Source organism: Pan troglodytes, chromosome 8, assembly GCF_028858775.2.
Source record: "Pan troglodytes isolate AG18354 chromosome 8, NHGRI_mPanTro3-v2.0_pri, whole genome shotgun sequence".
NCBI lineage: Eukaryota > Metazoa > Chordata > Mammalia > Primates > Hominidae > Pan > Pan troglodytes.
Window position 1 is genome coordinate 48,557,926 of NC_072406.2, and position 15,609 is coordinate 48,573,534.

At 47.2% G+C, this 15,609-nt stretch overlaps 1 protein-coding gene across 1 annotated transcript; it reads left to right on the top strand.

The window, feature by feature from the left end:
- The first annotated feature begins 10,021 nt into the window (after positions 1-10,021).
- On the top strand, positions 10,022-13,623 carry GJD4 (gap junction protein delta 4). The gene is made up of 2 exons (XM_063781621.1): positions 10,022-10,312; positions 12,266-13,623. Exons 1-2 carry the CDS (start codon positions 10,249-10,251, stop codon positions 13,312-13,314), a joined length of 1,113 nt encoding a protein of 370 aa, XP_063637691.1. The 5' UTR covers positions 10,022-10,248; the 3' UTR covers positions 13,315-13,623.
- The last annotated feature ends 1,986 nt before the right edge of the window (positions 13,624-15,609 follow it).

Genomic DNA, 15,609 nt, shown 5'->3' on the forward strand with positions numbered 1-15,609 from the left:
GAGGGAAAACGTGGACTAGTTCCTCTCTCTTAACAAGACTAATCATCTGATGCTGAAGTCACCATGATCACAGCTGCCTGTATCTGTTCCCTCCCCTCCCTTCCTCTCTTCTCTTCCTTCCTCTCCTCTTTTCTCCCTCCCTCCCTGCTTCCTTCCTTCTTTCCTTCCTTCCTTCCCTCCCTCCCTTCCCCCAACCCTTCCTTCCTTCCCTCCCTCCCGCCCTTCCTTCCTTCCCTTCCTTTCTTCCTTCCTTCCTTCCTCCCTCCCTCCCTTCCTTCCTCTCTCTTTCTTTCCCTTTCCTTCCTTCTTTCAGTTATTGTCTAAAACATAAAAATGAACAGGAGATCGATATGAGGACTCACTAATCCTGAATTTGGCCTTGCTCTGTGTGATGCTGGAGCTCTGCAGCATGGGAAAATATCCGTGACATCCCATTGGCCCCCTTCTCCACCCCAGGCCCTTACCTTCACAGAAAGGCCTGCTTCCAGGAGCAGTGTTTCTAACTCACACCATAGTGAAGATGACTGATAAGACGTAGTGAGTTGCCTCTCCCAGAGATTTTAATTTTTATCACCCTTAAAAGCCAGAAGACCTCAAGTATTTAATATTTGATGTTAGACAAGAGGCATAGGTGTGTTGAGGCAGGAGGCCCTACCCAGGGTCCGTAAGCTGCCTGCCTGTTATCCAGAAGTGAAGGAAAACAATCATTTACTTTTTTTTTTTTTTTTGAGAAAGAGTCTCACTCTGTCACCCAGGCTGGAGCGCAGTGGCATGATCTTGGCTCACTGCAACCTCCGCCTCCCAGGTTCAGACGATTTTCCTGCCTCAGCCTCCCAAGTAGCTGGGATTACAGGTGGGCACCACTGTGCCCAGCTAATTTTCATATTTTTCATAGAGATGGGGTTTCACCATGTTGGCCAGGCTGGTCTCGAACTCCTGACCTCAGGTGATCTGCCTGCCTCAGCCTCCCAAAGTGCTGGGATTACAGGTGTGAGCCATCGGGCCTGGCCTCCTCCATCTACTTTTACTACTTAGAAAAAAAGAATGTAAGAAGAAAGCTTTCTTAATAAGTCCTCATGTGCTGTCACATAGTGGGGTGACATAGTTAACAATAATGTGTTCTATATTTCAAGATAGCTAGAGGAGAGGATTTTGAATGTTCCCGCCACAAAGAAATGATAAGTATTTGAGATGCTGGATATGCTAATTATCCCAATTTGATCATTACACAGTCTATACGTGTATTGGAACATCACACTGTACTCATAATTATGTACAATTATCATGTGTCAATTTAAAAAGACTAACTTCTTCAATGGTATATACAACAAAGAGAATAAAACACGATAACTTAAAATTTTGAAAAAGCAAAGCCTGCACTGCTTCCAAGCAGAGAGGACCTCCCTGCAAACATGCAGTGCTGCCATTTGCGAAATGCTGGTTGCAAAGCACAGACAAACTCCGGCTGGCAGTGCATTGCCTGTGGGTGTTAGCGCTCGTGGGACAAGCACCCTCCATTCAGGGGTGCTGCCACTGATTGCTGGGGAGCTGTGCTCTTGGAAGGCCTCAGCAGGTCATGGAATCTGTTCCATCAGAGAAATAGTGCAACACACTCTTGCAGATAATTAAGATTTGGACAAATGTCTGGCCATCGGGAGCCCTAGGCTTTGGAAAGGGCTGTGGACACAGAGAGGTCAGGACCAAATGGTTGACAGTGAACATCCCATGCCAGGGAACGTTGAATCAGGAAGGGTTCGAGACATGAGAAATAGCCTCTGGTGTGTTGTGACTGCTTCATTCACTGAGCAAAGAGAAAGAACCACACCAGTTGGTTGGCCATGCCAAAAAAAGGCCAGCCCTGTACACACAAAAAAATGGACCATGTGAAAGAAGTATGAACGACAAGAAGAAGGCCGGGCGTGGTGGCTCACACCTGTAATCCCAGCACTTTGGGAGGCCGAGGCGGGCAGATCATGAGGTCAAGAGATTGAGACCATCCTGGCCAACATGGTGAAACCCCATCTCTACTAAAAATAAAAAAATTAGCTGGGCGTGGTGGCGTGTGCCTGTAGTCCCAGCTACTCGGGAGGCTGAGGCAGGAGAATTGCTTGAACCTGGGACGCGGAGGTTGCAGTGAGCCGAGATCATGCCACTGCACTCCAGCCTGGCGACAGAGTGAGACTCCGTCTCAGAAAAAAAAAAAAAAAGAAACATAAGAAGCAAACCGAATTCTTCCTACTATTCATCGGATGTTTCTGCTGCGCCGGGCAGTTTACACTTGTTAGTTCATTTCATTCTCTTACAACCCTGAGAAGTAGGAGCTTTCATTATCCCTGTTTCACAACCGAGTGAAAAAGATTCAGGATCCGTGGGGGACTGAGACTGGCCGGACCTCTTTCCAGTGTATTCTCTCTACTGTTGATGAAGTGGAGCTGACTTCCAGCTGAGGGGCAGTGAGTGCAAAGGCAGATCTTGGCCAGGGAGGACTAGAGCCTCACATGGTCTTGGGCTGGGGGTGGCAGGGCAGAGAGGCTGGGCAGGGCAGGCATTGCTCTGACAATGCATGTGCTTCTTGTCATAATGAGCACTGCAAGAGGAGGACACCCAACCCAGTCTTGGGCAAAGGAGATAGAAATCCCTGGGAGCCAGTCACAGAGAGGAAAGGGCTGTGGCAAGTCTCAGAGGCAGCAGAGATGAGAGGCCGTGCAAGAAGGTCAGTGCCATTGCAGGGTCGGGGGGAGTAAAGGGTGAGGCCCGAGAGGCAAGCGGAGTCCAGGGCTCGTAGGGCCAGGCAAGCTCTGTTTGGCACCATCAGTGAGGAGCCACTGAAGAGCTTTAAGCAGTGAAATTTTAAAACATACCTCACGGACACTGAGTACTAGTTTTCTGCTTGGGTGAGATGGATCTTGGTGCCACTCACCTAGAGAGAGAACCTGTGGCCGGGCGAGGTGGCTCACACCTGGAATCTCAGTGCTTTGGGAGACTGAAGCAGGACGATCATTTGAGGCCACGAGTTCAAGACCAGCCTGGGCAACGTCATGATTAATGGCAAAAACCACAATTACTTCTATGTCAACCTAATATTTGCTGAAGGTCAAACACTGGTCAGCGATTGGAACCAGAACTGAACCCACGTCCTCTACCCTTGAACTTTGTGCTGTTTTCTCCTAATTACTTCTTTGACTACCAGTGACTGCTTGATGAGTACTTTTTTCATTGATTTGACTCTAAAAATGAAAATTCCCATCCGTGAAAGGAACAGTGTGTTTGTGGCCAGTGCAGAGACCCCTGCTGGACACCTGTGTGTTGGAGAGAAAAGGACGCCTGGGAATGCTTCCACCAGGTCCCTGCTGGGTAGTGTCACTTTAGCCTGCGAGGGACAGGTGACACGAGTTACAGACAGGCTGCAGGAGGTAACTTGGTCCATGTGCATACACTATACAGAATTTTAGGGCATTTTAGTAATTTTCAAAATGTGCCATGCAGCCACTGGTCCAAGTGAATTAGAAAAGAGAGCAGGAATTCATCAGGGAAGGCTCGTGGTCATAACGTCCACGTGGCTGCCCCTTCACCGGCTTCTGTCTTTACTCAAATGTATTCTTCTTAGGACACTGGCTACCCCATTAAACCTTGGCATCCACTACCCTCCTTAGAACTTATTACTAACAGTCAATTTTGCTGAAGACATTTATCTTGTTCTTTGTCAGTTCTTCCCACTAGGATGTAAGTTCAGTGAGGGCAGGAATTTTTATACTTCATTCTCTGCCATTTCCCTAGTGCCAAGAACAGTGCTGAAGACACAGCAGGTGCTCAGGGAACATTTATGGTACTGTGTTCATGATACTATTGGTAATGTTTTGAAAGGCATCAGTAAGTCAAAGGGCATTGTTAGAAACAATGACAAAGAAGAGGATGATTCCTTCCTGCCTGGATGGTGAGAACATGTGTTGGATTTGATTTCAGCTGATATCACATGAAGGGTGTCCTGACATATTGCTCAGGACCTGTGAGCAATGGTGGAGTCCTTTGCTTTCTTCACAAAAGAAAACTCAATTCCCCTGATTTTTCTGCTCAATTTCTTTTCCTTTTCTTTTCTTTTTTTTTTTTTGAGACAGGGTCTTGCTCTGTGGCCCAGGCTGGACTGCAGTGGCCTGGTGTGATCTCAGCTCACTGCAACCTCCGCCTCCCAGGCTCAAGCGATCCTCCTACCTCAGCCTCCCAAGTAGCTGGGACTACAGGCACACACCACCACGCCTGGCTAATTTTACTATTTTTAGTAGAGATGAAATTTCTCCATGTTGGCTAGGCTGGTCTAGAACTCCTGGGCTCAAGAAATCCACCTGCCTTGGCTTCCAAAAGTGCTGGGATTGAAGGAGTGAGTCACTGCACCCAGCCTCTGCTGTTTCTGAAGGGTGCCTTAGAAAAAATTCCATGGAAAAGTTAAAATAATACAATTTCAAACACTCGAAGGGCTAACATTGGGCTATCCAGATAATTGTATTTCTTAACAGTCAGGACAGTTGAATTTTTTGTGTGTGTTTTTGATGTGTTACAGATCAAAAGTCAGGGATAGCAAATATCATTTAAGCTCTGTACTGAGGCTGGATGGTCTTGGCCACATCTTAATTTCACCTGAAAGTTGGGAAGGTGACTAAGTATATTTTAAGGTGACTTCCATTTCCAAAGATGCCTGGGTCCGCGAGTCTGTGGAAAGTGGAATTTTGGGGGTCTATGCATTCCCCACTGGGGCCCGTCTTTGCTGCCTTGGGGAATGTGATTTAGCGCATTGATGCACATCTCACAAGTGAGATATCTATTAACCTGCAGCCTCATCTGACCTGCTTGCATCTAATAGGCAGCTGTTTAGTTCAGCACTTTCCTCTGGGGTCTTCTTTGGCCAGCATGCCCTCCTGTGGCTTGGGGAGGAGGCATCATTTTGGTATGATTGAGAGAATGAATCTGTGTCCATTCAGTGTATCTTGGAAGATCTTAGGACTGTCGGAGGTGGGAACAGTGCTTGGAAGTTCTTTTCCTCCCTTGGGAGAGAAGCTATGCCTCTCTGCATAGAAGAACCAGCCCAACTGCCTCAAAAACAAACTCCAGGGGGCACTGTGAATGCTGTCTTGGTAGAGAAGACATTGGGGAGTTGTGCAGTTGAGTTGAACTGGAATTGAAAATGCAGTCCAAGAACGACAGTTTGGGGACTTTAAGAGCAGGAAAAGGCTCAGCTGAAGAAAACAGAAAATTTCTTCCTTGTACCAGTGGTTAATTTTTAGCTCTAAGTCTTGTGAGGGGGAGTCTGTGAGTGTGGCTGGGGTGGGATGGCACTGACCTGGTTCACCCTACAGTACCTGTGCCAGTGGGAAACTAGATTGACAGGAAAGTAGTATAATCTATTTTGGGGGTAGATTTGCATATGCAGATGAGATGCAACTGTAGGCATGATTAAACTGTTGTGTTGGTGCAGCTGCTAAATATTTGCTTTCTGTCTACAGTCCTGGAAGAGTCATTTACATCTTGATAACAATGAAAACATACATTTCTCAAATCAGATACATGATTCCTTAAACACACACACACACACACACACACCAAAACAAAACAGTTACTATCATTTCCTAGCCCTCCAGAAAGTGAACTCTATTTCCCTGGCAGCCCTTTTCCCACCAGCCCTGGAGCACCCATCATCGAGAAAAAGTCACTCCAAGCCTCCTGCATCTTCGCTGGTACATCATTCTTGGCAGGTAATAAAAAAGAAAAGCCAGTGATTGGGTATGCGTTATTGGTGGGGCACCGTTCCCTAGGCTTTAGGCATTTTCCCATGTATTCCTTGCCATCATTCTAGGGGGTAGGGAACCGTGGTTCTACAGTGAAGACACTGAGTTAAGTGACTCCCCCACAATCACACAGTCAAGAAGCTGGAGTTTTAATCTAGGTCAGACTGCAGAGCCTCTGTCCTTAACCTTGATATCAAGCTGCCTCTCATAATAATTCTCACAGAGACCATCTCTTTTTCAACATTCCTTTTTAGATGCAGAACCCTTTATCCAAGGGGAGTCTTGGCCAAAGCATAAAAGACAACACAGACAGTAGTGGAGGTGTTCTAAGTGAAGCAGGAGTAAGAGGGTGGGGTCTGGAGCCTGGATCCTCCTCCAATTTTTGTGACTGAGTCCCTGGGGTTCCCAGGGACCCGTTTCTCTTCTGAATTGGCCCTTCCTGGGACTCAGCTGCTCTTCTCGCTAGTTGATCCTTCTATTAAGTGCAGTCGGTCCTCATATTCACAGATTTCTTATTTGCAAGTTCATCTACTTACTAAAATTTATTCATAATCCCCAAACCAATACTCATAAGACTTTCTCCGCCATTCATGGACACATGCAGAGTGGTGGGAAATGGGCGTCGCCTGACACATGTGCTCTAAGCTGGGGTGGAAGCAGGGGCTGCCCTGCCTTTTTGTTTCTGCTCTCACAATGTCAATGGGTACTTTCTCCCAAGGTCTGGTTAGTGCCACGTCTTTTGCATTTTTGTGCTTTTGGTTGGTGATTTTGACATTTAAAGTGGCCCCCAATGGGTTTAGTGGCGAACACCTGTGGTCTCAGCACTTTGGGAGGCTGAGGCAGGAGGATTGCCTGAGGCCAGGAGTTCGAGACCAGACTGGGCAATGTAGCAACACCCCCATCTTTACAAAAAACTAAAAATTTAGCCAGGCTTGGTGATGCAACCCTGCAGTCCCAGCTACTCAGGAGGCTGAGGCTGGAGGATGGCTTGAGCCCAGAAGTTCCAGGCTGCAGTGAGCTAAGCTATGATCATGTCACTGCACTCCAGCTTGGGTGACAGAGTGAGCCCCTGTCTCTAAAAAAAATTTTTTTTAATAATAAAATGGTCCCAAGCACAGTGCTGCACGAGTGCTGGCTTGTTCTTCTGAGTGCAGGAGGGCTGTGCCAGGGCTTGCAGAGAAAGTACATTCAGAATGTGTTAGATGGGTTTCATTCAGATGTGAGTGATAGTGCTGTGGGCCATGATTTAATGTGAATGGGTTAATATATGTTTAATATATATTAAATAAGGTCTATTTGAACAGAAACACACATAAAATAAGGCAATGTGTTAATTGATTGGTGAAAGTGTTGTCACCTAACTGTGTATTTCCCCAAGGAGCCCCTAGTATTCACTATTGCAGTGCTGGTGGTAACTTTATAAAACATAGCTACTATGAATAATGAGAATTGACTGAACTCATCATATTTTGAGAGCTTCTTACTGGGCAGATAATGTGCTAGAACCTTATTTAAATGAACCCTAATTCTCAACCCTGTACGTTTAGTATCATTACCCCAGTTTATAGATGGTAAAACTGAGGCCTAGATAATTTGCCAAAGTCACTACACTAGAGAGAGGTGAGGCCAAGGCTGAGTGCCATGTAGCGCTATTGTTCTCTTTCCTTTTTGCTAACACTTTCTTCTTTTTTCTAGATACAGGGTCTTGCTTTGAGGCCCAAGGTAGAGTGCAGTGGCATGATCATGGCTCACTGCAGCCTTGACCTCCTGGGCTCAAGTGATCCTCCCACCTCAGCCTCCTGAGTAGCTGGGATTACAAGCATGCCAACACTTGGTTAATTTAAAAACATTTTTGTAGAGATGAGGCTCTCTATGTTGCCCAGGCTGATCACTTGAACTTCCGGCCTCAAGTGATCCTCCATCCTCGGCCTCTCGAACTGCTGGGATTACAGATGTGAGCCACAGGGCCCATGCTGGCCACTTGCGTTTAGTGAACTATCCCAGTTTGGCATCTTGTACACTTCAGCCCGACTCCCAGCTGGTTTCTTTGGCCATGGGTTGAACACAGCACTCCCCACATCTTCTCTCTACTCCACAGACACATACAGAAACCTTCCCATCGGTGCTGGGATGCTCTTACAGAGAGTCGGGAGTTGATGCCCAGACGCCTCCACCTTCTCTGCTTCCCTTACCTCCAGCTAGCTTCAGGTAGCCTCTGGAGTTAGGATTTCTTTTCTTTTTTGAGATGGAGTCTCGCTCTGTCACCCAGGCTGGAGTACAGTGGTGTGCGTTCTGGGCTTACTGCAACCTCCACCTCCTGAGTTCAAGTGATTCTCCTGACTCAGCCTCCCAAGTAGCTGGGACTACAGGTGCCCACCACCAGGCCCGGCTAATTTTTGTATTTTTAGTAGAGATGGGGTTTCGCCATGTTGGCCAGGCTAGTCTTGAACTCCTGACCTCAGGTGATCCACCCACCTCGGCCTCCCAAAGTGCTGGGATTTACAGGCGTGAGCCACCGCGCCTGACCAGAGTTAGATTTCCAAGTAAAGCAAAATGTCACCTAGCAGGAGAGAGGAAAAAAAGAGAAAGAGAAAAAAGACAAGGAATGGGGATGGGGTAGACTTCAAGGAGGAAGAGCAAAGGTGACCAGGATGAGAAGGGAGATGGGTGGGTATGGGCTGCTCAGAAGATGCCCTGAAGGGTGGGACCAGAGGAGCCAACCCTGAGAAGTGCCTGTCACTGACACTGGGTCATTCTTTACATTTCAAAATCATTTTCACATCTCTGGTCACATTTTGCATATCACAGTCACTGTGAGTGGGTGAAGAACACATTCTTTTTTTCTGCTTCACTGATGAGAAAACCGAAGCATGAAAAGCTGCAGTGATTTGCTCATGGTCGCGCAGGGCTAATTTATTCCGCATTTGGGATGGGCTATTTCTATCACACAGCAAGAGTCAGTAATTGCTTTCCTGATATTTCATTTTTTTTAAAGCCAATACCATGAGCAGTCTATTAGGAGACAAATTCTCCTTTATTTTATACTTACACCCTGTGACTATTTCAATATTTTTACTTAACTACAATTTCTCAAATTTCCTTGCTCATGTCGAAGCATTTGACTAAAATATAGCAAAACCACTGTTCCTTTCAAGGGGGTCAAAACGTTTTCCGTGGATGGGAGCATGTCATGTCAGCAAAGATGAAAGTAGCTTTGTTGCACTCTTCTGGGAATCTTTCTAGGGATATTACTACAGTCAAGAATAGATCAGAAATGAGAAAAGATGGGGATATAAAGAATAGCTTTCATGGAAAATTGAAATCATTCCTTTTAAAGTTTACAATTTCCACCCTGATCATAGATCCCCAACCCTGCAGGATGGGTTCTTCCCAGATATGAAGGTGGCTGCAGCGATAGGATTTTGATGCAACTGTGATTGATGTCAGCAGGTCCAGACCGTGATATTTCATGACAAATTTAACAGACATTTATTAAGTAGATTCAATGGGAACAGCTCCAGGCTAGATGGGGCTGGGAGATACAAAGGGAAGATGTCATCTGTGAAGGTCGTAGAGGCCAATTAGGGATTGAAATCCCAAGGATATGGGTTGTCGTACACCCACTTCACACCAGTTGCTCTTATTCTACACCATCATTTCACATAAGCCTCCCACAAACGGCAAGTGGAATGGCATGATTCTCCTTATTGCAAGATGAGGCTATCTGGAAGGATCCAATGACTTCCCCAGTGAGTAGGGGGCTGCCCCGGGCTTTGCACCCAGGCTTTTGTCTCCAAGCGTAGAGTTGTCACTCACTGCACAGGAAGCAGCAGGAGAATAACCAATTCGCGGTCTAAAGTTGGGACACCCAACTGAGTTACAGATTTCTGCCTGCACCAATGATACAGGAATTCAGAATAAGGGCGAGATCCTTGTGGGTTCGTGCGATGGTGGCATGGCAATTCATGCTTGATTGAGAAGACAAAACGTGAACACTTTAAGGGCTTCTTGCACAAGTGAAGTGGTTGTGGAAATGTTTTCAAGGAGGAAATGCCTTTTTAATAGAGAAATTTACTTGGCTAGTTAGCAGAAGTTTTCTTTCTTGGGTTAAAAGTAGTTGCTGCTATTATATCCTGAAGCGTCTGGCTGTCCTGGTGGGGACATATGAGCGCTGCCACAGGCCGGGAATATCCCAGGCGAGTAAGAATAGCCCACAATAAGAGATGACTGCTGCTTGCTCTGCTGGTCACTGCAGTTGTCAGGAATGTTTCGCCTCAGAGGCAAACGGCTTAGGGCCGTCTCAACTTGGAGACAGAAAAACCCACCTCCTACTCCTGGCTCAGACCTTTGCTTTCTTATCTCCAGCTCACACCTTTAAGTCTTATGTAGTTAAAGGACATTTATCTGCCTCCTTGGAGAACACAGCTCTCCAGTGTCTCCTGCAGCCTGGAGTCTGGGACATTCTGGAAGCATGGAAGGCGTGGACTTGCTAGGGTTTCTCCTCATCACATTAAACTGCAACGTGACCATGGTGGGTGAGTATTGGGACCATCTCCAAACTCCTGCGCTGTTTTTATTTCCACTGCCATGGTGGAATTGAGTCCTTAAAGGGTCCAGGTATTTACTCATTTTCAGTGTGCAGGCACCAAGCTGAAAGTCCACCCACTCCCAAAAGAAAGGGCTGTGCCTTTCTGGAGGGAAGAGAGCTGAGGCTTCTAGTTTCTTTGAATGGTTCCGCGGTTCCTCCGTCATGTAAGGGAGTCTTGCGTGTGACATTGTTCTCTCACAGATCATCCTGTGCTGACACTGGGGTGCTGACTCCAAAGACCGAAGCAGGTGGAGGGGTGTTTGTGTGCAACCCTGGTGTGGCTACGTTACCAGGAAAAGGAACAGAACAGCAAATGTTAATCAGAAAGTGATACCTTTAGGTTTTATCCTGGAAGCTTGATTTTCTTTTTGTTTTTGGAGACAGAGTCTCACTCTGTTGCCCAGGCTGGAGTGCAGTGATGCAATCTCAGCTCACTGCAACCTCTGCCTCCCGGGTTCAAGTGATTCTCCTGCCTCAGCCTCCCGAGTAGCCGGGACTACAGGCGCCTGCCACCACGCCCAGCTAATTTTCTGTGTTTTTAGTAGAGATGGGGTTTCACCGTGTTAGCCAGGATGGTCTCGATCTCCTGACCTCGTGAGCCACCCGCCTTGGCTTCCCAAAGTGCTGGGATTACAGGCGTGAGTTACCACGCCTGGCCTGGAAGCTTAATTTTTAAGGAGTAGCCATTTCTCTTGTGCACTTTAAACCAAATCCCAAGTTTAGTTATTTTTTTTAACAAAGAAAATAATAGATTTTTGTTTAATGCAGATGACTCACATTTTCAGAGAGGTATGGGGGTCAGAAAAGGATGAATATATGCCGGAGATGCAGTTGATACTTTTCTGGCTCATTATTTTATAGATTTAGACAAAACCAACTTGATGTTAAAAGTTCAACTCAATGACTCATCACATAATGATATCATTCTTTGTTTGACTGTCTTTATATATTTATTTTTGTTTTGTTTTTATGATGTCAGGCGATGTTTCTCTCATCACAAAACACAATATTCACAAGTTATTTTGGCTGAGTTTTAAACATGTTTCGAAACAGTTGGCCGGTGCCATGAAAATAGGGCTTGACAGTTATTTTGGTTTTCTAGCTTGGTGTCATTCTTTCACGATACATTGAAGAAAGACAAGCCCCATTCATTCCTAATAACTGGAAAAGGGGAAGAGGAATTCTGAATGATTAAAAAATCTGAAAAATGGAATGTTCATAAAGAAATTCAATTTCAAGGGCCGTAGACTAACATTAAATACAAGCCCTGTGATTAAATAGAGATCCCTGGACTGTTGTCATAAGTAAGAAGATTTACTGAAATCAGCAGCTCGAATTGGCAGTTACAGAAATACACCAACCTCTTTTAAAAGGCTTATTCTCCTAAGAAGAAAATTTAAATCTTATTTAAATCATTAATTTGCTCAGCCAAACTTTCTTTCTGGACCTATCAGTCCAGGAGACATTACCAAAAGTCTGAATTAGCAGACAGATTAAAACACTTTTAATATAATGCTTTTTAAAAATCTACTCATCTTGAAGCATCTTACAAACAAGGATGTTCAGTGCTCAGTAAATATTTGTCAAATGAACTACCTGATGCTCTTGCTGTGAGTAAAGATAAGCTGACAGGTGTGGTGGCTCATGCCTGTAATCCCAGCTACTCAAGAGGCCAAGGCGGCAGGAGCACTTGAGGCCAGGAGTTCAAGACCAGCCTGGGCAATATAGCACGACCCTGTGTCCAACAACAACAACAACGACAACACAAACAAACAGAAAACTAAAGACATGCTTATTGACGTTTCAATTTCCCAGTCTCAGCCCCAATAGAAACTTTAAAGCTGTTACTCAGGGCAGTGTATTCCGGGTGATGAGGCCATGCCCGCTTCCTCTCTTCCAGGAAAGCTCTGGTTCGTCCTCACGATGCTGCTGCGGATGCTGGTGATTGTCTTGGCGGGGCGACCCGTCTACCAGGACGAGCAGGAGAGGTTTGTCTGCAACACGCTGCAGCCAGGATGCGCCAATGTTTGCTACGACGTCTTCTCCCCCGTGTCTCACCTGCGGTTCTGGCTGATCCAGGGCGTGTGCGTCCTCCTCCCCTCCGCCGTCTTCAGCGTCTATGTCCTGCACCGAGGAGCCACGCTCGCCGCGCTGGGCCCCCGCCGCTGCCCCGACCCCCGGGAGCCGGCCTCCGGGCAGAGACGCTGCCCGCGGCCATGCGGGGAGGGCGGCGGCCTCCAGGTGCCCGACTTTTCGGCCGGCTACATCATCCACCTCCTCCTCCGGACCCTGCTGGAGGCAGCCTTCGGGGCCTTGCACTACTTTCTCTTTGGATTCCTGGCCCCGAAGAAGTTCCCTTGCACGCGCCCTCCGTGCACGGGCGTGGTGGACTGCTACGTGTCGCGGCCCACAGAGAAGTCCCTGCTGATGCTGTTCCTCTGGGCGGTCAGCGCGCTGTCTTTTCTGCTGGGCCTCGCCGACCTGGTCTGCAGCCTGCGGCTGCGGATGCGCAGGAGGCAGAGACCCCCCACAAACCCCTCCATCCGGAAGCAGAGCGGAGCCTCAGGCCACGCGGAGGGACGCCGGACTGACGAGGAGGATGGGCGGGAGGAAGAGGGGGCACCGGTGCCCCCGGGTGCACGCGCCGGAGGGGAGGGGGCTGGCAGCCCCAGGCATACATCCAGGGTGTCAGGGCACACGAAGATTCCGGATGAGGATGAGAGTGAGGTGACATCCTCCGCCAGCGAAAAGCTGGGCAGACAGCCCCGGGGCAGGCCCCACCGAGAGGCCGCCCAGGACCCCAGGGGCTCAGGATCCGAGGAGCAGCCCTCAGCAGCCCTCAGCCGCCTGGCCGCGCACCCTTCCTGCAGCAGCTTGCAGCCCCCTGACCCGCCTGCCAGCTCTGGTGGTGCTCCCCACCTGAGAGCCAGGAAGTCTGAGTGGGTGTGAAAAACACAGCACCTGGCCGTGCCCCGGGGCTCACGCCTGTAATCCCAACACTTTGGGAGGCCCAGGCAGGAGGATCGTTTGAGAATATGTCTCCTTGCCCAGGAGTTTGAGACCAGCCTGGGCAACATAATGAGACCCTTGTCTCTACAAAATATCTAAAAATTAGCTGGGCACAGTGGCTCCCTCCTGTAGTCCCAGCTACTTGGGAGGCTGAGATGGGAGGATCATTTGAGCCTGGGAGATCGAGGCTGCAGTGAGCGAAGATCACGGCACTGTGCTGCAGCCTGGGCAACACACTGAGACCCTGTCAAAAAAAAAAAAAAAAAAAAAAAAAAAAGCACCAAGCAGAGCTGAGAGAGCCCGGCTGTCCTTTGCACATGGGAGTGCCTGTGCTGATGCATACTCACTTTGGCACCTGTAAAATCTCATCACTCAACGAAGGTCCTCAGGCAGAAGGGCGAGCTGGCCTGGGGACACACGGACATTACAGGAGATATATTCTCAGTACGGATTTAATTTAGATAACACATTTTATTAAAAAAAAAAAAAAAAAAAAAAACACATGACGTTCAAATGCCCCAACAAAACTAAAGTCATGAACTGGAGTCAGCTTTCTGATGATGGTGAGATGGTTCTGTCGGCCACACTCTCCCGGTTCTATTATCAAATTCTTTGCCATATGTTTCATGAAAGGCATGTTTTCTTCCATTAGTATAGTTTATTAATGTTTAATATTTTCTAGTGAATTATCATGAGGTTTTTTTTGTTTTTCTGCTTTGGATGAAAGAAACATCTGTTATGCATGTCAAAAATAGAGAGACATTAAACTTCTCCAAACCCCTTAATAAAATTGTATTAGTTCATTTCATACTGCTATGAAGAAATATCCGATACTGGGTAATTTATAAAGAAAAAAGTTTTTTTTTTTTTTTTTTTTTTTTTTTGAGTCAGAGTCTCACTCTGTCGCCCAGGCTGGAGTGCAGTGGCGTGATATCTGCTCACTGCAAGCTCCGCCCCCTGGGTTCAGGCCATTCTCCTGCCTCAGCCTCCCAAGTAGCTGGGACTACAGGCGCCCGCCACCACACCTGGCTAATTTTTTGTGTATTTAGTAGAGACGGGATTTCACTGTGTTAGCCAAGATGGTCTCGATCTCCTGACCTTGTGATCCACCCGCCTCGGCCTCCCAAAGTGCTGGGATTACAGGTATGAGCCACCGCACCTGGCAGAAAAAGAAGTTTAATGGACTCACAGTTCTGCATGGCTGGGGAGGCCTCACAATCATGGCGGAAGGTGAAGGAGGAGCAAAGTCACATCTTACATGGCAGGCAAGAGAGCATGTGCAGGGGAACTCCCTTTTATAAAACGGTCAGATCTTGTGAGACTTACTATCACGAGAATTGCATGGGAAAACCTTCCCCATGATTCAATTACCTCCTACAAGGTCCTTCCCACAACACGCGGGGATTATGGGAGCTACAAATCAAGATGAGATTTGGGTGGGGACACAGCCAAACCATATCAAAAATTAATGCTGATTGCATTATAATATCACGCTTCATACATCATTGTGTTAGAGCAGAAATGACAAATGCAGAAAATATGGCTAATAAACAGTTGGTTTCCAGGGGCATCTGATACTATTCCCGTGTATGGGTGTAAAGTGCACAGGATGTAGGATGAGTTGTCCCTGTGTGTGTATGCTGGGTGGCTGTCCTCACCGCATAGAGGGAGTGCTTTTGCTGTAGAGGAATGACCATAGATTTGTCACAAGTTTTTTAATTCAGGCTTTGTCTGTGCCCTTTAGAGAGTCATACAATTCAGACTTCCCTGAGAATCTTCATGTTCCAGTGGGGAAGATGAAAAAAACCGTGGGTATTGTGGAATGCACAGTCTGTGTTTATGACTTTTTGTGTAGCAACAGACAAATGCCGCAGGTCTTGGGCTGGGCTTCCGATCCAGGCCTTTCTGCACTGCTTAGCGTCATTCTGGCTTTGATCTAGGTGCTGCCCAAGTTCAGGTGTGACCTTCAAGTTTAGTGCTGGCTGAAATCAGGCAGGTAGGAGGATACAGTAGAGCAGAGGTTTGCTATGGGACAGGATTAACCTGCTCACCCTAATCAAGAGAGGAAAGAGGCATCTGGGTGTAGCTCAGAAATAGATGACTATCCCCTGGTTTCCATGTATGGAAGGGCTGGGGAGAGACACCACCCTTCACTCCAGCAAATAACAAAAAAAGGTGAACCAATTCCTCATCAAAATGATGGGCACTTTGACTCTTCTAAAGAAGACCTTGACG